Genomic DNA, 23,248 nt, shown 5'->3' with positions numbered 1-23,248 from the left:
AAACTGCACCATTTAACAAAGTCCATTCTGAAGTGTCACAGTTGGAAAAGCACAGATGTACAGTAAACAGTAAAATTAATGATGGATGAATTCCATTTAGCTGCATCAGTTTCAGGGTACAGGTATTGATCATGCTGGTTCACTCTGTCATGACCTACTGGGACAGTTAAATTGAAGAGACCCATCATTAATGTTAGCATGCTTTTCCTTCTATGGCAAGTCAAAATGTCTGCAGTGAAAAAGGCCTGTTAGTCACACCAGCATGTGTTTAAGGCTCCTTTAAATATTAGTGTGTTTAAAGTGTCTGTTATAAATGCAGTATCTGTTCAATCAAAGGACATACCACTGAGGGAATTCAGAAAACACAGGACATCAGCCCATAAAAGGCAACCTGTATATATGTATATATTTTTATAAGTCAGTGTTTATATCTGCTTCTTCCCCATCCACATCCTTCAGTGCTTCCTGAGGCAGTACACTGTAAAAAAAAAAAAGAAGACTGAAATGTTTGTTTTTGCAGCTCATGTAAATTTATTTATTTTTCATTAAAATATACACTCAAGACGAAGGGTATCTAAATCATTTTTAGTTACAGAAAGAGATCATATATACACAAATGCATCTGATTGTACAACAGAAAATTAATGAATAATACATTTATATATACTATGAACAAGAAAATGACATTTCCTCTCTCATTCTCCCGTGTCAAGGATCCTTTCTACGGAGGCTCCCAAATGTCCATTACCTGGACATTTTTACCTTCATCTGCAAAAGATAATTTACATCTTTACACTTTTGGATATGTTGGAGTAAATCTGAGTATCCTCAAGGGAACCATGATGATTATTAACTTTAATATATGCTCTTTAATGATATTCTCCCCTCTCTCTGAAATTTTCCCTGACAAATTTCAACTACTTTTGCAAACAACGCTGAGGAAAGTGACAAGCGACAAAGAGTAGATGTTACATTGAATGGAATCTGAGCTTTCTGTGAAGCCAATAACATGATCTTCTCCCATAGTAGTGAAATCACATAATAAAGGTACAGAGGTGGCGTGTAGAGACAGTTTAGACAATGCACTGTTGCTCCAAGTTCCACTTCCAAAGGCAACACTTTGATAAGATGTTCAAAAATAATGCATTTTATAGTCAATTTAAGCAGCAATATTTTGGCCAAGATTCAAATGTGTACTTACTTTGCTTGTAGTATTGCTCTGGTAGCATTTTGTAGATGTCCCAAAAGGTCTGAAGTGTCCCATGTAGGAGAGCCATCACAACACCATTAACGCTACTCAAGTCAAATTACATATTGCCTGCCATCAGTAATAGATACACGTACAAAAATTTAGTACACATACGATTATCTACTACAAGGCAACCCACCAGTTTAATAGCAGAAGAACCACAGTCTCTTCACTGAATCAAGTATAATGCTCCACAAGAGCACATGGCTTTAGGTTGGTGAAGTAACAGCCAGGCGACACTATAGTCATTCAGTGTCTTGTAACCTAATGAATAATCACTTTGTAAACAATTTAAAGTGATACAAGTCCACGTTCATTCACACGCAAAGACTGTACCCAAACTCCATCCAGTGACAATTCCCACATTTAACTCTCCTTTGCTCAGTCTTTTCCATGCTGAAGAAAACAAAGGCTAGGACACACAGTACAGACACTTAACTGTTGTTGAGTAATTTCTCAGTGACTGTTCAGTGCAATCAGAAGCAAACCTTAAGCACTCCGAATGTAATTTACAGATTTTCTATGAATCAAATACACATATAGTCTATGCAGAGTAAATGTAGAGTTTTGTTCCAAATTATGGTGTCCTCTATTTTACAAGAGTAAAACCTTCAGCTACAGCCAAAACCTCAAAGTAATTCATCAACGGTTGAAGATTAGCAGCTAATTTACATCACTGGCTGGCAAGGGGCAGACAACCATTCTTCAATTTAATGGATTAAAAATGTGTTTTGAAATTGAGCTCCTCTAATACATACATTATTTATTTAAATTGGCTGAAACAAAAGTGAATCAACACAATCCAATTATTAACTCTGAGCAGTTTGTTAGCTAGAATTATTTTTTAAAAAAAGCTTGAAAATGAAAAGATTTTCAGTGGCTTCAAATTTCAGGAAAAATCTTCAGGTTGGCTAAATCCATCTGCCTTGATAATATCTAAAAGTTAAATCATAAGCACCTGAGGCTTTTCAAATATTTAAAACCACTGTGAAAGCTACATACAACATTTTTCTAGTTGTGTTAATGGCAACATCTTGGATTGCATTGCCAGATGAGGAAAGTGAGATTTTCGCCCAAAAGACACATGGTGCAGGCTTTAAAATTAGAGAAGCAGCCCTGTGATTAAAAGCTGTCAGTTTTTTTTTTTTAATTTATGGACAGTCTGAGAGAATTTGAGTGCTGAAAGCAAAACACTCCTACCCTTGATCATTGGCCTTAAGCTGCATCTGAGCTTAAACTCCATATGCTTCAGTGGGGCTGTTCAGTGGCTGTACTGGTCAGTTCCCAATCACATAGAGAAGCATTGTTTTTGAAAAAGCACACATGCTGAGAAATCTAACTAAACAAACATGACAAAGATATACAGACAGAAAGACAGATGTGATGCTCCACTCCTTTCATTTAGCCTACAGTGAAAGAATCGGTTGTTGCATAAGATTAAAAAATAGACTTTCTGTTCCTTTGCAAAAGTCACTGTCTTCTGAGCAGTATATACCGGCCTCTCCATGGGCAGAGAGAGACCGAGAGAGAAACATCACCCCCATGTGGGGAGGAGAGGTTAGTGCAATCTGAACCAAGCGGCCTGGACGGATACCAACACACAGTTCCTCCTGTAAAGTGGGAAGAGACAGCATTTACCCCCCACATCTTCGTGTGTGTGTGTGACCACACTTGACCAAGTGTCCCAAAAAATGGTTGATTTGCGAGATTTTGTTAGAGAAAGTGAGGTTGCTTTGAAAAAAGAAGAAAAAGCTCAGACCCGAGAGGAAATCAAGCGCAATTCATTTGAGATCTCACAACACAAACGTGGTCACCTTCAGACAATGAACAAGCAGAGGGACTATGAGCGCCAATCATCCAGCATGCCTAGTAACAATGTTTCCAGGACTCCAGAGGTGCACTGAATCCTCGCTGCAGTGTGTGTGTGTGCTACCTGCAGAGGGGTGAAGTTACTTGCAGACAGCCTCATTCAGGATGTGCTTGATGTTGGATCTTTGCAGCTGGGATGTGTTTTTGTACCAGACATGCAGGGTTACTTGCAGATTGCCTCCAGGGTGTCCAGGGTCCGTTTGATGTCACGGATCTGTGCGGCCAGTGTGTGTATGGGCTGCATGGAACGATCCAACTCCTCACAGCGAGCCATCAGCGTGTACATGCCCTATAGGAGCAAAAATATAAAGGCGGGCAATGAAAAAGCTGAAAATATAAAAAGACCTCAGCGTCATCAGTAGTCAGTAATCAGTTTGAATTGCAATTTCAAAAAAGTTCTTTCATACCAAGTCTTAGTGATAAGTATGTGGGATCAAAAACTCTCAACTTGGAAAGAAACAAAGAGGTCCACACATTTATTGATGACATTGTTAACAAAGCCAAGAGAGTGAATCAAGCACAATTGGCTATTGGCAGTGTTGTCAATGAAGTTATTACAACTGCAGGACAATGTGGGCGATTCTTTGTTTCCCACATATTGAGAATAAATTCTACGATTGGGTTGCTCTCTGTGGCCCTGATGTAAGATGTTTCTACTCATAACTACTAATGTGTTTCTACAAAACTTCAACAGTCTCTCAACAGGCTGTCAAGTTTTCAATACATTCTGGTGACCTGTGTGCCTGTAAAATGACCCAGTCATAAAATGTATATGATACAACATATATATAAAAGATGAGGAGCTGAACAATGTTGAAGCAAAAGTTTAGCTATCATTAATCTGTGATCTGTTGAATTGTTTTGGTGGAGCTGTTCAACTACTTACATTTCTCTCTCACACACACACACACACACACACACACACACACACACACACACACACACACACACACACACACACACACACACACGTCACCTTTATGCTCATGTCCACAGACTCCCCCAGGCTGTCAACCGAGTCTCTGTAGGTCTGGATGTAGCCCACACTCAGAGCTGTCATCTGGATGAAGAGAGAATCAATCAATTACACAGAAGGAAGCAATAAATGCGAGGGGGGAGAACTGCAAAGACATGATGACGCTAAACACAGTCTGTCCCATGAACTGGATCATCAAGACTCACATTCTGGATGGTTCCATTGAGGCTCCGCATCATCATCTCCACACTGTGCGCCACTTCCTGTGTGTGTCTCTGAAGGTCCAACAGGACAGCAGGATCAATGGGTGGGATATCCGCTGGTCTGCGTGATAACCCCCGACTTCGGTAGATGGGACCTGAACAGTCGGCTAGTAAGAAATAATTATGAAATTAGATTAATAATACACAATGATAGGGCTGCGACTCATCTGTTCATTGTAAAAGTTTTTCAAAATTATAATAATTACAATAATAAATGATAAAAAAATAGCCATCATATGTACCAGAGCCCAAATTTAAGCAACTCATTTTGTTTGAATAACACAACCAACATCCAAAGATATCAAATTGATAATGATTTTAAAAATAAAAGAAGCAAATCCTCACATTTGAGAAGCTGTAACCAGCTAATGTTTACATTTTTGCTCAATTAATGACAATTGACTGTCATAACTGTTTGATGATTCATTTTCTATTGATTGACTAATTGACAAATTATTCCAGCAGAACACACATATCCATTAAGACCATACAGACAGACAAAGAAAGGCTGAGAGTGATGCAAACCACCATTATGCAAAGCCTCTGTACAGCAAAGTGAAGAAATTGTGTTTTAAGAGAAAAACAGACTAAATGAAACACATTATACACAAGAGCAACTGAAGAATTATTTCCAGTTGAAGAAACACCTGCTCCTATAAAAAGACTCCCTGCACAAATTTAAACAAATGATGGCATTTAACCAGAAGAACATTTTTGCCTCAAGTCATTAAATCTTGGAACACACAAAAAAAGTGTGGCCAATGGACCAAAGAAACAAGTTTCCATGTCTTGAAAAAGATTCCTGTCAGGGTGCAGCAGGACCTCAGAAATAAATCCCTCCAGTCTAAACAAAGTCTGTGAGTCATCCATCCTAATTGAATCAGCAGGTAGAGGGAATGAGCTGCCACAGAGGGCATACTGACTGTGTTGCTGTGTTTAAATTGAGTGGCCAGTTTAGCTGACACTCTAATCCAGAGGGATTTTTCCCTGAATGAAGGGCAACAGTTCATTGTGTTTCTCCTGGAAAATATGACAAGACAGATGCCTGCTAATGGACAAGCCAGACTTCATTTCAGACTTCAGAATTCATTAAACAGCTATATATGTGTGACCTTTTGGGGAAAAAAATATGTTTACATTTTAGAGACTGAGTCTCTGCACCCTCATTAAATCAGTATCTGAGGCTAATTGCATCTGCCTGGAAAAAGTAGGAAGATGCACAAGGGCAACACATTTTAATTATTTCGTTATATATCTCACCCAGAGAGGACTCTATAAATGAGTAAAGCTGGTTGTGATTCTGTGAGCAAAACTGTGATTTTCTTGTTTGAAGCAAGGTTTCCATTAGCCCACATTTGCAAGTTCCCAAATTGTACACTATACAAGACAACCAGCTAATTAAAAAAAAATAATGAGTAAAGGTAAACGACAGTACAGAGAGAGACTGTACAAACACTACAAGCATGGCATCAGATAACAGCAGATAAAAAGGTCTGATATTTACAGAACAGGTTGCTGATCCACATTTTGATGCTTTTTTTGTCCCTGACAGTGTTTATGCACTAGTTGCTATGTATCTTGTCTGAAACAGATGCCTGAAGAAATCAGTGAAACAATTAAGAAACCTGGTAAAGGTGTTTATGTGCCATGTATGCTCACTATGTTATTGCCTTGAAATTAGTAGTTTAGTATTATATAAGCTGCACATTATCGTTATACTTATGTTTGCTACAACAACTCCATTTCATATCTAGGTTTTCATCCATTGTAATGAAAAAGAAGACTTCTCTCTCTGAAGTTTAAACCCGACCATTTTGACTGTAATACGTGAGTTCAATTTTGCAACTGTGGAGTCCCTGTTATTACATCAACACTTAATCTTACTACTTTACTTTATGTTAAATGTAATCATGTTTTCACAGCCTCAGTATTGCTCCCATATATGAAGGAGGTGCTAATACAAAAACAGGCTCGATAGAAAGGAGTCAAAAATACACACACTTATGAAAAAGCAGCAGAAATGGATGAACACAAAATGAGACAAATCTGATGAAAAACTATTTTTAAATGAAGTACACCTTTCCCAGACCAGGGTACGCTGACAACACTGCTGCATTGTGAAAACTATGGGGCTGTAGATGATTCATGTAAGCCTCATCATTTCCTCATAAGCATAAACAGACACAACAATTCATTTGCTTAATATAGTACATTGATTCCCCATTACTTCTTATGGTTTGGACATGACGAAAGCTATGTATAAATGATGAGTAGCGGCTGACTGGACCGGTTAGTCTCTGCAGGGGAAAACTAGCTATGAATCTGACAGAGAGTCAGACACCCTGCACTGCAGTTTCAGCACCACTGCCTATACCGGTGCTATTAACCTCCTGAAATGCCATTTCTGACACCTTCCTCTGTAGAGGGAAATACAAAGAGTTTATCTATTAGAGTCTCCTGACCTCTACATATAAAGCCATCATGTAAGCAGCCTTTATCACTGCACTCTGTTTGCACATCATTACATATACTGCACGCACAAATTTTCTTCTCCACATCAAATACAACACAACACAAAACATACCAATAGATAGACACATAGAATATACACCAATTAGCCACATTAAAACCAGTGACAGGTGAAGTGAATAACATTGATCATTTTGTTACAATACAATGTTTGGCTGGGAAACCTTGGGTCCTGACAATCATCTGGATGTTACTTTGACACGTACCGCCCATCTAAACATTGCTGTAGGCCAACCCAGAAGGACAGTCCATCACAACACAAAACTGCTCAGAATGTCTCGAGGAACACAACAAGAGCCAAGGTGACCTGGCCTCCAATGCCAGATCCTAATCTGATCCAGCATCTGTAAACCTGCCTAACGTTTTGTCCCCCTTGTGCTGCCAAAACAGCTCTGACCCGTGGGGATGTCCTGTGGTGTCTGGCACTGGGACATTGCCAGCGGATCCTTTGGGTCCTGTGGGTTGCAGGGTGGGGCCTTCATGGACCTGGCTTGTTCAAGTGCATCCCACAGATGTTGGGTCAGATTGGGATTGGGGCAGTTTGGAGGGTGGGTCAAGACATTGGGCTCTTTGTTGTGTTCCTCAAGACACTTCTGAGCAGTTGGTGGGTGGGACATGTCAAAGTTGTCAGGATGTCAGGATGCCAAGATTTCCCAGCAAAACACTGTATTGAATTGTAATTATACTAATCTAGAGTATGGTCTGCTCTAAATGAAAAGTGCCTTGAGGTAACTTCTGTTGTGATTCGGCACTATATAAATAAAAGTGAATTGAATCTAACTGAAATGTTCAATATTATTCACTTAATCTGTCAGTGGTTTTAATGTTGTAGCTGATCGGTGTATACTGTGAATGAAATATATATATACTAGAGTCACGTACTCTGTTTAAATTAAATCCTGTCAAGTTTGCTTCAAACTCATACTCACAGTCACTGCAGTCAAGACTGGGCTTGGAACTCATCTTGATCTTCTGCTCCAGGTTCTTGGTGATAAAGTTAGTCAGGTCTCCATCATGGCTGACTGTCCCCTCCAGCTCCAGAGCCGAGGAGATTGTGGCCCGTCGGCCCTCTGACTGACCACCTCTGCCCCCTACCCGGGCACCCAAACCACCTGTGGAGAACATTCCATCATCAGCTAAATAAGGTTACAAAATGCTGTCACTAATAATTAATTTATTTAAATATGAAAGCCCTTCTTGATACAGTTACAATTTCCACTTCTCTTCATTCACTTTACTGGTTCACTGAATGAGTTATTGCATGTTATCAATTCAGGCAAAGTAAGGAGAAGAGAGAATCTGTTCAACAGATATCTACCTCCACACGCTTGGCTGATTTCATCCAGGCTTTTGCTATCCTGCATCCCTCGCACGTTGCGAACCCATACCTGGGCCATGACATGGGGAGGGCAGGGGCCATCATCTGAGGGAAGAAGAGGAGGTGGGGGAGAGGAAGAGGACGAGGTGCTAGGACCAGGGGCTGAGGACGAGTAGTGTTGTGAAGACTAAAAAAATTGTGAGGAGGTGAAAGAAAATGGGGAAGAGGAATTGAAAAAGGGAAGTTAAATTACTGCTTAATAAATCACAATGGCGAACCTCTGTGATACCAATCCAAGAGCTACACATTACTTTCTTTGATAGACAGCTTAATGCCTCATCTTCAAATTTAGGAGAAATTATGATTGGCTGTCAGACACAGTCTTTCAACTTGCTGTAGTTCATGTGAAGCAAACTGCCTCAGCAGAGAGGCCATTCAAAAACAGTTAAGCCCCAATAGCAACATTTAGCATAACCAGCTTCTCTGGCTTTAGTTTACATCATGCTCATTATATCTCTCTTATTTCCATGATGCTCTCCACTCTACGTAGTATACATATTCTAATAAATGAAATCAAAAAAATAGTCGTACAGTTCACTCACCTCCATTTGTGTTCTCTCTCCTGCATACTGATTCCTCCACTTGTTTTCATTCTTCTCATCATCCTCCTCATCCTGTTTCTCCTTCTCTCCATCTTCCTCATCCTCTTGGCTGTCAGTGCCTCTGTCTGTCTCTGCCTCTGTCTGCTGTCTGTCTGTAGAGACAGGTCCTCCTCGCTGAGGTGAGTCTTTGGTGTGTGCTGAGTCCCAAAGCAGAGCTGCACCAGGAGGCTCAACAGTGTTAGAGGACTCATGAATGTATCTGATGATGGATCCTGATTCTGAGTCTCCTGTGCATGTGGCAGTGGGGAGGGAGGGGTCTGTCACCTGAGGGGTGTGCAATGATAAACTAGACGCTCTCTCATTAATAGCCATCTCTGCATCCAAGTGACCTTCACCATCGTAAACTCTGTTTTCTACATCTACATAGTTGTCTGTGTGTCTGAGAGAGCCGTCCTCTGATGCCTCCCCAAGACAAGGAGCTCTGCTCCCCCCACACTTCACCGAAACTGATACATGAGGGCCATTCTCCGAAGCAACAGGTATCACAACTCCATTAGCTGTTTCTGGCACTTCTGTGCCAATCACAGGGGAGAGACTCATCCCTCCACCTGCTGGTGAAGAAAGAGAAAATATTAGAGGATTTTTTGTACATTATCATGCTTTAAACCCTTCTCCTTGCTCAATGCATTAGTGCTAGATAAAGCACTCTACCTAAATACAATATAGTCTGAAGCTAAAGAAAAATAACTTAATTTAAATCAGGAAATATCTACTAGTTTTAATTATTCAGAATAATTACTAGTACTTATAATTTGGTGTTACACTACTGGTACAGTAGATTTGCTCAAATTAAAAAAATGCACATTTCCATTACTAAGGTACATAAGTACATTGAAGGACAATTCTGTAAATCTCAAAGCAATCACTGCACACTGATTTGACAATAGTCTAATGACGCAACCACGAGAGATAAAGTGAAAGCTACAGTGGTGTAAGCAACATAGCAAAAACACCTAGTTTCTCTTAAAGGCAACAATAAATAAGAAAACTGGAGTTAAGTCTCTTTGTCTCCTGAATGAAGTGAAAGTGACAATGAAACTATGAAAAATTATTTTCTGAGGAGGGGGCTGTGGTGAGGACCGAGATCTAAGCATCATTTCCATGCAGCAAGTCAGCATTTAGCATGTCATTGGATTGCCACCAGACCTCAATCTGAGACTTTTAGCCTGGGCGTGTTTGTATGATGACTCAAACTCAAGCTAGAAATGTAGTCTTTCACATGCCTTTGTTTTCCTCTTGGCCAGGACTGTTAGATCATACTGCTGTTGTGTGGGACAACTGTACTTTTTCTTATAAGTGTGAAATGACGTAATAATAATAAGCTGTTTAGCTTAGCACTAGCTTACTCTACGCTAATATAACACTAGCTTCTACTCTCAAGACTTTACGCAAACAACGCCTGTGAATGCTGAACAGAAGTCCGTGGACAAAGACTACGTTGTATAACCGACAAACATCAACAAAGAAATTAAAAAAACATGAATAACTGCGGTGAGGAAGTTGATGTGCTGCTGTCTTTAGCCGCCTTGCTAACTATCTGTCAACGGTGGATGTTGCTGTTGGAGGGTGTTAGCACTGCGCGGCTACCGTTAGCTGTCAAGGCCTTTAAACCACAGTGTTTTCACGGGTCGCTTTTAATTGTCTGACACTAGTACATGGCAAAAAGTATGTGACAGTTTGTACGTATCTATTGTTAATGGCACACAATTGAACCACTGAGCTCAATTTAATGAAAAAACAAAACAAAAACACTCACCGGAGCAGCCTCTATCCTGAAAGATGTAAGCAGCAGCCGAGTCCGGTCTGAAAATCCTTCCCCTCAAACCACAACACAACAGTTCCGCTTTATAATAAAAAGGGCGTTTTAGTCTATATTATTGAAAAAGTAAGCGATGTCAGCTCTTCTCCAGCAAAGCAATAATATATGAATATATGACGGAATACTGTATCTACTGGAATATTTTTTAAAACTGCCCTGACCCATTAGCTATTGTTGCTCATTTGCTCACATTATCCCAAGTATTTAAAGAGGAATGCTGCTGTGTGCTGTGGCAGTATGTTTATGTGCAACATTTGACTCCTGCATTACTTAAGCTGAAGTGGTTGATTTTTTTTATCCATGCTGCACATATCCCTGTTCTCCTATAGATGGAGACAAACATCACAGCCCCTCAGGTTACAACTGCGCAAAGTTTAAAGTTGCATTTTGATGCAGGATGTAATGAAGCAAGAGAACCCAGGTGAGTGAAGACACAGGAAGACCACCAAGGTTCAGCATCCTGTGTTGATAGGTGAGCCTGAAGGGTCTTGAGTGGGACTATAGAGCACGTGTGCAGCTAAGCCTCTGACCTCTGACCTAATGGGAATAGGAGAAATGATGCCAACAGAGGAGAGGAGGCTTAAATAATGAGAAAGCCTTGGTTTAGCCTCCACAGTGGAACCTGGGCCAGTATCTGTGGCTTTTCAAACCACTAATTGTGGTCAGAAATAACAAACACTACTGCAGCAGTGGAGAGAGGATTCAAAACCATGCAGTCACCACATCTAAAGATCTTGTAAAATTTCTAATCTACCCCATCCACCCAGACCAGCTGCTCCCACTCTCTTGGTGGGTATTCAGCTGTTTTATTCCATTTGTTTGCTCTCCTTTTGTGCCAAACATCAAAGTCTGAGACATTTACCTAAAGACAATTAGACTTCTCAAATAAGCCAATAGTTTCCAGAGTTTCCCAGTAGAACACTCAATAACCACTGTGACCCTTACCAGCTTTTATTTTTGTTTTTGAGGAGGTTACTGTCAGAGAGAAGCTATTTTAACAGACAAGGAACTGCCACAATAAAGGCAACGTTTAGGGAAATGAGGGTTACAAAGCAAATGTAAAACACGTGTCTTTAAACAGATTTGGTTTTTCCATAATAAAAGCCGGTGGCTGCATGTTGCACATTGGCAACAAAAATGACAGCAAGGGCCCTTAAATCACAATATATTAACTGCATTCCAGTTCAGGGGCATGTCAGCTGTGTCCTTCAGAGGACCTGCACTGAACCTTCTCGTCCTCCTCTTCCTCCTCCTCCCTGAGACAATTTGTTCTCAGAGAACACAAAACTAATGCTCCATTCAGGTGCTCCTCATTAATAACACCAGGAAACTGGGGAAATATTGTAAAAGAAAAAAAGGGGGATGAAGCACAAATGTAAATCCAGTGCATACTTTTTGTTTTACATTCTATAGATCAGTGTTTCAGCGTATCTTACTTTCTTCAGGCCGTGGTACACTCAGGTTGACTGTACAGTATGACTGTATGACTTGAGACGTTCTCAACAGTTATTGGTGGCTGTAATCATCCTCTTGTCCACGCTGACAGTGAAGTGAACTCTTCCTAATAAGAAGCTTTAGTCACCAGGACACTTGGTTTGTCTAACTGAAACTGCTCAAGCCTCATATTAGCTTTGCCCAGGTTTTACAAATGTATCAATAACTGTCATTGTGGGCACTGCATTAAGACAGACATGAAAAAATCAAATCCTTTAATTTCCATTTTACCCTGTAACTAGCATATCCAGCCTGCTAACAAACAGTGGAAATTATGCCCTGTTTCTTTATTTTACTTTCTTTAATGTCTTTTTCATTGCTTGAAAGTAACATTTCACCAGTACAGACAAGAATAAACAAGATAAGATTGGACAAGACCTGATGTTGTAAAGTTTTATTCCTGGCCATCAAAGTCCATATTTAATTTTGAATGAAAACTCCTGGATCTGTTTTACGAAAATGTACATGATGTCGGCATTAGGAAGGCTACAACAGATGCAACACCAAGGCAATCCTCAGCACTAATATCTCCTGATATTTATATTCTATAATGCATACATCATGGAGGAAAAAGGGTGGGCTTTGTAAGGAAGTAAGGAAGTGTTTTTTTCTGTAGGTTGATGTGGCCAGTTTAGAAGAAAATTCATCCATCAAGAATGCTCAACTAGAAGAGCTGGTGGTTACAAATCAGAGGAAAGGACATAATCAATTAGAGGAGTCTGTGGAAATATGTGCATGGTCAACAACCGTGGTGTCCAAGTGTCCACAGGAATTAGTTTGAGATTCACAGAAAACCGTCTGAGGCAGTTAGCTGTAAAATTCAATCTTCGGCATGACCAGACAGTTTTATTCAGCATGAGAGCTTCACTGAAAGGGATACTATGGTGAGATGCGCAAACTTCTTATTACACCTACAAGACACTTTCACAAAATGGTGAAAAGAAGACTTTCTGGTTGACTGAGCAGTGGGAAAAAAATAAAATGGGTAGATGAGTCATTCTGTATGCCAAATGCCAAAAGCGTCTCCTCCTGTGTGCTTGTTTCCTATGCTGAAGTGTTCTGTTAAATAGCTCTGTGCATTTTCCAACATTGGTGTATGTTTTTATTGAATCCTTTTGAGGAAACCAGAAAAAGCCATTTCGAGTCACCGGCTTTAATTGTCATGACAGCTTGTCATCATGTTGTTACTTAATTTCCTTTATGCTGGTTGTCGCCTGTAGCTGGTAACTCCAGAGGTTGTTGGGTGAAATGAATCTGTCATGTTGTAACACTTATACATGTCTGGAGAGAAGTTCTGAAATTGTGGCTATGGCCAGTGACAATACCAGGCCCGTCTGGGTTTTATTCAAAATCTGTTTCAACTTGTGGTTTGAATCACAGCCTCACCATCTAAATGAGGCGCAAGGCTGGTGTAGAAAACAGCTGTCGGACTGGCCCTGCAAGATTCATTATACATAGAATTTATTCTGTTTGAAAAACTTGCAAAGTTTGACATTGATCAACAAATAAATGGTGAATTTAAAAAGAAAGTTTTCTCTAGTTTTTCAACAAAATCACACATCTCACCAGTGCTCAGTGATCATATTTAACTAGCTACGACAATGCTATAGCAGCTTTGTGAATTTGTACTTGTACTTGTAGCTAAATGCTAATATCAGCATGCTAACATGCTAACACTGGCAATGTATACATTCTGTTTAGCAACGACAAACACCAATTTTTAATGTAATGTTCACCATGTCCACCAGCTTAGTTTAATGTATTAGGATGCTAACATTTGATAATTAGCAATAAATACACAAGTACAGCTGAGGCTGATGGGAATCTCATTCAGTTCCCAAATATTTGATCATAAACCAAAGAGGTGAACGGAGTCACCTGTGTTAACCTGTTGGTGTAAGATGAAGAGGTATAAATGAGCACCTGAGTTATCCTCTGGGAAACACAAATGGTAACAGTTTTTTTTTTTTTTTTTTAAGAAGTAAAGATATTTCACTATTTAAGTGAAAAATTTGACCTGCTGGTGGTGCTACAGGAAAAAAGGAAAATGAAAATTTACAGCAATCCATCCAGTATTTGATGAGTGAATATTCAGTCTGTAATGGACTGACAAACCAGGGGTAAACCAAAATTACCTGGTGATCTTGAGGAATTTTGGAATTCATGTTGTCAGAACATGAAAATGTTTGTCTAGAAGTGTCCTCGATGGGTGTGTGAAAAGATGAATAGTCAGCGTGTAAGTTTCCACTGTTCATATGCCAAAAAAAAAAAAAAAAAAAAAACAGCCTTTGTAAAAATTTCCCTCCAGACAGCATTTAATATAGTTTGTGTGGTCTCAGTGGGTAAATTGACACCAATCAGTCAAATAGACTGATTCTGTTTATTGAAATGTGGTCTAGTTTGCAAGGCTAGGCATCCTTTGGATATGTTATAGTATGACAGTAAAGTCTATACAATATAATTATGGTATCAATTCTATACTTTGTCAGGCAGTTGAGGCTTGTAGGAAATACTAAAGGGGGAATCTCATTCCTAATAAACTATTACCACTGCAATACACTAATTTACTTTAAATGCATGGTTTTCTGTTTTGCTGTGATATGCTGTTTCTCAGACTGAAATGCTATCAGTTTCCTCAAGGATATTCTTGCCTGTGATTGTGCTTTCAAAGTACATTCTCAGCAGTAAGAAACTTAAAGCCACAGCTGCTCATGTTTGACCAGAGCCTGTCAAGTCTGAAAAGTAGCATGCACACATACATAACAATATAAACAAGCAGCAGAAAGCAATGAAGCATTGCTGACCCCCTTGTTACCTCAAGGGTTTGGAAACAGAAAAGAAGTAGAATGAAGGCTGCTGGGTATCTGGCATGATTGGAATGCATCTTTCGGCCATCAGATTGCTCAGCAGAACATACCAGTTGTTCAGCATTTAATGAGAAAGTGCTGTATGTGGTCACTTTGGCAGAGACGAATGGTGGTTTGGTATTGAGTGGTATGTTACTGTCGTGGAATGAGGACAGTGATGGACGGTGTGCATGAAAAATAACATGGCTGAAGCGGAATGAATCCCTGTAATAAAGCTGCGCACTGATTTGTTTCCAAAACTCTTTGCATGCACGTACATCCTTAAAAATATTCAGAATATGTAAGGTGGTCTACTTTGTTAAAAGCCATCTTAAAAAGTTTCTCTTTCATAAAGTAAGAAAAACACTGGTGATGATTAACATCATTTTGAATGACATTGTGTGTGAACCCTCATTCAACCTCGACAACCTGTACTACATCACAAAAAGCCTCAAATTCTGCTTCAAGTCATTTCAAGGTCTCAATCTCATTGCAACAACTACGTTTGTGTAAAACAAAACAGATGAGTGAAAATGAAAAAGGTGGGAATAAATGTTTATTTGTGCTTCACTGAGTTTGGTTCTTAGAAATTCAGCTAAAAGTACCTTTCAGAGGAGACTAGGATCATGTGAAGGTTTGAGGAACACTAACCACTTGTGGTTGTCATTTTCTGGCTTGTGCATAAAAATGAGTGTGGTTTTTAAGCTTGGTGACAATGGATGTTTAAAAGAATCCAAAGGGGTTTTAATGGTTTGTAAGAGCTAAAAGGTTGGAGAATTGTCCTAAACCATGAGAGAGCATGAAATACTTAAACTAACTGTACATTAATATGGTTTTCACTTGACAGTGTTGTAATCTTATATCTACTGTATATTTGTGTGTTTGTGTGTAGTTCAGTGTTTGGATATATTTCTTACAGGCAAAATAAACCACAAAACACAAACATAATTTTGAAAGCAGACCTTTATACATATTTACAAAAAGAAGAACAAAGTCCCCACTCATGAAAGGAGATCATTTGATGACAGTTTCATTCCGTCTGCAAAGAAGTCGTTCTGGAAAATCACAAGAGATGAATATTGGCACTGAGATGTAAATAAAGCATAACAAAGGGAATCACACAAGTCCATTGTAATGAATGAGGAGCAGCTCTGCTCCATGTTTTTGAGGGAAACACTAAATGTTTTAAGTGGTCCACCAAAAAAATGTCTCATAGGAGTTCTGCCTCCTACTCGAGTGGTGTTTGGATCTTACACAAATACTTCACGCACTTTACACACATATTCACACAATATCCACAAACTGGAATCCATAAAAACTTGATTATTTTCATAGTTTTTTAGATTGTTGGATCTGATGCATACTGATGTGAGGATAGGGACAAAACAGAAACTCTGGCAGAAAACTGGCAGTGTACTCCAAATGAAATCACTGTTGGTGTCTTCTCACAGGCAAAATGTAGATGTGTGTCACATTTGACTTTGCTTGTCTGGCTAGCGGCACTTATCAAAATCTTTGCACACACTTCATTTTCCATTTGTCAACACAATGTTGCCTGAAAGCTGGTCAACAGTTGGTTTGGGGAAGAACACAGAAAGCCAAAGTAGACCTGTCAATGTATTTCCAAACTTGTGAAAACGTCAGTGGGGCCAATAATTTAAGGGACATACAAGAAAGTAAAAATTTGTAAGTGAAGTGAGCTAAACAGACAATCCCAGTCACATATTACGATCGTGATTTCACAACACAGTGGCTGTGTTTGATCCGAGACACTGAAACTCACACACTACGCCAGTGAGTATACTGTGTACACAGTGTACTACATGGTATCCAAGTAAGAGTTAAAGATGCTAGTGTGCAGCAGAAGCTGGGTAAGAGAGACAGCTAGACTTTGATTTGATCTAAGAATGATTATGTTGTTAGCGTTCAACAACAGTCAACAGTCTCCATTAAATGACTTAAAGACATTGCTTTACTTTGGTTAAAATGATGATGCTCATGCTCACATGAACATAAGGAACATGTTTCAGTTATTAAGAAAGGCAGGAAATCTGTTTGAAGTACAAACGTGTTTAGCACTCTCATACAGTGACTCACAGGTTTTATTTGCTGTGTTAACACCATTAAACACACCTGTAGTCTATGCTTACTTGTTTTTGCTTTAAATGTCATATTCAACAGCAAAATGAGAACACACCAAATCTTGATTTCATTTGGCTAATACTGCCAGCGTCACACTCGCCCACACACAACCTTTGATTTTTGAGACGTGGCTGTAGTCAACACTTTTAACATTCAACAGCTACTCACATACTCCCTTATAAACTCTCTTTCTCTTTACTCAAACACTCACATTCAGAAGTAGCTCAGCACTGGTTAGGTCTTTCATGTGGTCAAAGCCAAGAAGCCAAGAAGCCAAGCCCATGTTAATTTTCTGCAGGCTCTCTCCGCTCAGAGTCGTTCTGGTTTATTTTTGTTACGGCATCAAAAGTATCTCTCATCCATTGCTGAGTTCTCCTGTTTGGCAGATTTACTGGTTTGGCCTCAGAACCTCTCACTCTGGTCCCACTAATGTTAAACACACACAAAGACATACAGATACATACTGTACAAGCGTGCACACACACAGACACAGACACAGACACGGAAATACATAGAGCCAGCAGAGCAAAGGGACTGGGATCCTGCAGGGCCCATCATGGGATATATTTACACTAATATAGGCGGGATTGCGTGCTCAGCATCATCATTGTGGGATGAAATTAAATATATGAAAATATCAGAGGCTGTTATTATTGGCCTTAACCATGCATGTAAATGCATCTTCTTCCAGTAAACCAAACAAAATCAAGTTTTAACTTAGTCTGCCCAGCTTTCTCCTTCTCCCACTCCCTTCTCTCGCATGAATCTTTTAAACATCAGTAACATTAGATATTTTCATCCCTAATGCAGTGTGATCTGTAAACATCCGCACAATACCGCTGTTGAGCTCAAGCTGGACGTCGGAGCATTTGGTTTGTGTCCATTGTTCTAGGAAACTATCAGAGAAACAGAAACAATGCATCAAATTTTAAACACAATAGTTCCCCTGGCCTCCAGCTGAATGAGTTTTGACTTTGATGGGCAAGATTCTCTGGAAATCTTGCAAAGAGAATGAAGAAGAGCACTGTGCAGTGCGCTTCTATCTGTGGGCACACAAACATACAGTACATGCACAAAAAGACAGACCAACAAACACATGTTACGTGTTAAATAAGTATCTGGTTTGTGACCTGATGGACAGCTTGAAGTGTTTCCCAAAAACCTGACCTCACCATGTCCGAAACAAGCATTTTCACTCCAGATTAAACAAATAAATATCACTAAGCAGAAAGTTAAATAGAGGTGGAACAAGTTGTGTTGGTTTAACATTTTAACATTAAGAACAAATTACAATTTACTGCTTTGCAAAGTCACTGAAGACGCTCAGATCCACTTGGCGCCAGTCCTGTGCAGCACTTTCTCAAGTTCCAGCTTTGTATAATAAAGGCTTCTTTATTATACACTGGGCCTGCTTCATAATTTACAGCTAGATGTCATTACAGGCTGGAGCTGCAGGACCAGCAACATATTACTCCACTCAAAGTCACCAGTGGCCCATTTTGGGTCTTGAGCCATAGTTTGAGAAACATGCATGTTCTGTACAGAGTCTCTTGGTAGTTCAGTTCATAGTATGGTCCTCTTTGAAACGTGTTTTCTTGTCTGTGTTGTATCAAACATTATTGAAAAACTTTTTAGATGGTTCAGTGTGCTGAGTTTAGATTTTACTGTCACGACCAAAGTTACAGTAAAACTTTTTTTGCCTGATAGATACAGAAGCCACAAAATATTCAGTTTTTACTTGCGAGAAAAATGATTTTAAACACTACCAATTAGAAAAACTCTCTGTGGTTTGCCAAAAATGTCTGGCAGCGCTGATCCTGATTATGACTCTTAGACTCATTAAAGCCATTTAAAACACATCCAGTCAGGGATGTCATGAGGAAATTTAATGTAATTTTTTTTAGTTACTGTAAAGGCTTGATCGTGCCTCATATAATAGCAGCAACACCATTCTTTCCCAGAAACACACGTAGCAAAAAATGTAGATTAGTAGATTCGTCTATGGACTGGAGTTGATGTGCAGACGTTACTTTCGTCATATAATAAAATAAACCCTAACACGTTTCCTAAATCTGTACACTGCACTCATGTGAGACTCCAGGCAAACCAAACCAACACTCAAAATAGGACTGAGCATTTCTTCTGACACACCAGATCCACCTTCATTTTGCTGACTTTTTTCCCACACCTATACTAAACTGCTTTCTGCTGCGTGGCATAAAATCAGTACCACCAATGTCTGTAAACCTCACCAGCTAACATTACTGAACCAAAAGTTGAGGAGAACATAATGGAAACATCTCCTTCAGTGTGTTTGTACGGCTGCAACACAGAACACTAATGATCTGGGAAAGTAGATCTGTAGCCTCATCAAAGCCACTGTCGTGCTTTTCTCTGCCTTTCATCTTTGTGGTCGCAGTCAGTCATCTTGTGGTCAGACCCCACCTATCTGAAGAAACCAACACAACTCTCACTGTAGGTGAGCTGCTTCAAAGATTTCATCCCAGAATGTCACATATTCCTCAGAGGAAAAATACACATATTTACTGCTATTTACTGCTATTCACAACCATCATTTCTTTCCTAAAGTTGTTGCTGTGTCAAACAATTACCTTGATAGCTAATAATGTAACTTTAAAGGTTGTAGCCCTTTAATTATCAATCACTGCTGATAGGTTTCCAAAATATACTGTAGGTGTTCAGATCAATAGGCACTCCATCACACAGATTAACCACTACTACTTAGCTGCTGTTGTATTACGAACACTCTGACAGCTGATTTGACAGTTAGCTGCCATACAACAATCAAATTGTTTTCAGCACATAAGTGTGTTCTTTGTCCTCTTATTGTTTACTTTACAACAGTTCCAGCATTATCTCATCGATGATTAGCAGTTGACCCTCCATCCTAGCAAAGAGTGTCCTTGAAATATGAGTGCATCACAAAGGAAAGCTTGAAAAATACTTTTCACAACTGCAATAACACAACATTAATAGAAACCAGTGTCTGCCTGGAAGGTAGGAAATCAATCTAAAAACATCTGCTGTGTTTTAGAGAATTATTGGCGTGTGATTTGTAATTAATGGGCTAAAACATGCAAAATTGTATGGTGGTCCTTTAAGACAGCAATCACTTCGGAAGAGTTGGATTTTTTTTTTTTTAAGATGCTAAACTTTGGAACAAGACTCCTATTTTTCTTCTCTGTAAAAGCTCCAAATCCAAAACATCCCTTTTAATGTCCTAGTCACAAAACAGAGTCAGTCCAACTGGGGGATCTGGACATGCCATCCATCCTTCATTCAGCATGCTTTGCAATCTAATGTATTCTACTTTTCTTTTTTATTCACAAAGTCTTTTGTCCTAATGAAACAGTCTTTACTGTTCACATCCTCCTGTACATACTTCAGGTGTTTGTGTGTAGCTTAGTTTGAAAGTTTGTTGCTATAATGAAAGGATGCCTTTTTTTGTTTGTAGATAAGTGCATGCTCATGTCGTAGTCTCTGTACATACAGTATGTGTGTGTGTGTGTGTGTGTGTACATGTTTGTTTGTGTATGTGTGTGTACATGTTTGTTTGTGTATGTGTGTATTAGTGTTAACATAAGTGTGTGTGTGATTAAGTCACTGAAAACTCGCCCTCCTGCTGCATGATGCATTCAAGCGCTCCTTGGTACCCTCTGCTGGGGCTTGCTCCTGCTCTTCCTCCCTGCTGCTCTTCCTCCCCCTGGCCCGCCTCCTCCTCCTCTTCCTCCACCGTGCTTGTGCCTCTCTCCTCTCTCTTTCTCCTTGTTTGGCTCCACCATGATGTCACCGTGGCGACGGTGGTTGCGCGGGGGGCGGTATCCCAGAGCCTTGCAGTGCTGGCCGAGGTTTCCTGGGTGAATCAGCGCCATCACATCCTGGTACCAGGGCTGGGTGCCTGCGCTTTGATAGGATGAGCCGGACAAGGAAGCGAGGAGGCGATTGGCCGAGGGGCTCCAGACGGCAAGGCGGACGGTGACGGCGGTCCAGTGGTAGCCATGCTCCTCCACCTGGCAGTGGTAGACGCCACCGTGAGACAGCTCGGCTCGACGAATCAGGACACCTCGCTCGATAACCACCAGCTGGTCCCCTGTTACCACCTGAAGACAAAGAGAGAGATCAGATGAATGTTGGGTACTTGTGTTTATATCTGGCAGTCTGTGTCAATGTCAATGTCAATGTTCATAAGTTGATGAGGAAGGGTTTGGACAAACTTAAAGTTACAATGTACAAGTTCTCCACCCAGCCATGCACTGACATCCTGTTCGTGTACACTGTCTCAGATAATGCAGGAATTGGAGGTTTGCCATAGTGACATCCTCTAGCAGCTAATACTAGCTAGGAGTAGTAGATCAGAAGCATGTTCGCATATTGATTGACAGCTGTGAGCTCCCACCCCTGACGCTGACCTTCTCTGACTGGGTTAGAGGGGTGAGGTTCACTCAACTCTCTGTTCAATGAGTCTGGGTCACGCAAGCCTTTGACAGCGCCTCTCCATATTTCAACTAAAAAAATATTAGAAAAAAGTTACATGCTCTAGCTTTACTATCCTCCTGTATTTATGTTCTGTTGTAGTATTTTAAAACTCTTTTAAAAGAACACAAATAAATATATTACAGAAAAGTGTGTGTGTGTGTGTGTGTGTGTGTGTGTGTACCTGGTTTAGCTCAGGACTGTTCTCTCCAGCCTGTTTGTACCAGGTAACAGCAGCATGTCTGGATCGAGGCAGACACTCCAGGTAGGTGCTGTTACCCTCAGCAACCATCATCACCCGCTGCTCCGCCTCCACCTGCAGCGCAGCTGAAAGAGATGTGACAGGTTGGTGACTGTGTAAACACTAGAGACAACGACTTTCCAGATTTTAGCGTCCTGTCCCTGACAAAGCCTGATATGTTGTGCTATTTCTGCAGATGTGATGACATGTTGTCAAAAAACCCAGAATTTTTGAATTTTATCAATTTAATACTTAATATATGTTAAATTTTATTTAATACAAAATGTATATACTGTTCATTTTGTATTTACTTTCAGTCTATTTTACTCATTAGCAAGTGTGTCTTTCTGAAGTGCAATTCTATGTGGGTGGCTCATAAATTTTTTTACTTTGCATATGTTGCAAAAAGACTGATTCAATATTTTTTGTGTGTGTGTACCAAAAGACACCATTTGCTATACATACACAAGACAGCAAAGATCTTAAACATAAAAAACTGTATATGTTAACAGAACATACACACGTAAAATGTTTAAAATAAAACTCATTCTAGCTAAAGCATTTTTAAAAGTTAGTGCTATCTGCTGAAAAGGTGAATTGTCTGCAAAATGAAACACCATGGTGAGTCTATCTGTCCTGTAAACAAATCATACTTTATCAGTAGAGTATTGGTGAATAAACATATTGAGTGCGACCAGTGAACTGGCTCCTCACCTCCCTGTCTGACACACTGAGTCAGTGGATCCTCATCCTCTCCTAAATGACGAGCATTCCTCCTGTAGAGAAAAAGTAATGAAGTTAAGAAAAGAATTTCAACCCTCTGGTCATTCCAAGAGGTTTCAAAATCCATTACATCCTATAATTTGGAAGTGTCACACAGAACAAACTGCATACTTGAACAGAGGTATGGGTAACAGTGTTAAGTTTGTTGTGAAGGTTGTGGTACGGAAAAGGTCATGGGCTAATCAAAATAAAAAGGTTCAATCCACTTGGGAGAATCAATTTGCTCAACAAATTTCATGCCAATCTACCATTTATATTATTAGATTTTGTGTGCAAAGTGGACATTTTGGCTGATGGTGGCACTAGAGGAAAGGTCAGGGCGTTACCAAAAACATTAGCATTTACAATTTTCAAGGAAATCTGCCCATTTGTCATGCTTTGTATTAGACAAAGTGTTGGTGGAAAAAATGTGTAAAATTTAAGAGCTGAGCTGAGATGTAATTTGGGCCACATTTCAAACAATCAACAAATGTGGTTTAAATCTGACTTAAGAAGATCGATTCCATGTGTTTGCTATTCAGAGGGAAAAAAATCTAACTCGTAAGGGATATCCAGTATACAAT

General features: G+C 39.8%; 2 protein-coding genes across 4 annotated transcripts in view; both read right to left on the bottom strand.

Moving 5' to 3' along the window:
* Nucleotides 1-507: 507 nt before the first annotated feature.
* On the bottom strand, nt 508-10,728 carry borcs6 (BLOC-1 related complex subunit 6). Of its 2 annotated transcripts, none has more exons than XM_018675117.2 (7): nt 10,623-10,728; nt 8,807-9,417; nt 8,205-8,391; nt 7,816-7,998; nt 4,301-4,464; nt 4,095-4,178; nt 508-3,407 (listed from the first exon to the last, which is right to left on the bottom strand). In XM_018675117.2, exons 2-7 carry the CDS (start codon nt 9,404-9,406, stop codon nt 3,282-3,284), a joined length of 1,344 nt encoding a protein of 447 aa, XP_018530633.1. In that variant the 5' UTR covers nt 9,407-9,417; nt 10,623-10,728; the 3' UTR covers nt 508-3,281. The 2 variants fall into 2 exon arrangements, with proteins under 2 accessions (XP_018530633.1, XP_050927040.1); XM_051071083.1 differs by having other exon boundaries at nt 8,807-9,414; nt 10,623-10,682.
* An 8,913-nt stretch (nt 10,729-19,641) lies between these two features.
* Nucleotides 19,642-23,248, bottom strand: part of sema3h (sema domain, immunoglobulin domain (Ig), short basic domain, secreted, (semaphorin) 3H) — a 63,305-nt gene continuing 59,698 nt past the window's right edge. For both annotated transcript variants that reach the window (XM_018675118.2, XM_018675121.2), the window contains exons 19-21: nt 22,617-22,678; nt 21,846-21,988; nt 19,642-21,288 (exon numbers count right to left, since the gene is read on the bottom strand). In XM_018675118.2, the coding sequence (XP_018530634.1) occupies nt 20,824-21,288; nt 21,846-21,988; nt 22,617-22,678 (670 nt within the window). In that variant the 3' untranslated portion in view covers nt 19,642-20,823. The remainder of the gene's footprint in view (nt 21,289-21,845; nt 21,989-22,616; nt 22,679-23,248) is intronic.

The sequence above is a fragment of the Lates calcarifer genome, linkage group LG6 (genome assembly GCF_001640805.2).
Source record: "Lates calcarifer isolate ASB-BC8 linkage group LG6, TLL_Latcal_v3, whole genome shotgun sequence".
NCBI lineage: Eukaryota > Metazoa > Chordata > Actinopteri > Centropomidae > Lates > Lates calcarifer.
The sequence above is the reverse complement of the archived record's forward strand: the minus strand, read 5'-3'. Positions and strand labels throughout refer to the sequence as shown.

Coding starts and splice junctions, on each gene's coding strand:
- borcs6 (XM_018675117.2), bottom strand. CDS start 9,406: ATGAGTCTCTCCCCTGTGATTGGCACAGAAGTGCCAGAAACAGCTAAT. Junction 7,999..8,204: donor AATCAGCCAAGCGTGTGGAG/GTAGATATCTGT, acceptor TGTTCTCCACAG/GTGGTTTGGGTGCCCGGGTA. Junction 3,408..4,094: donor CTGTGGACATGAGCATAAAG/GTGACGTGTGTG, acceptor TTGCTCCTATAG/GGCATGTACACGCTGATGGC.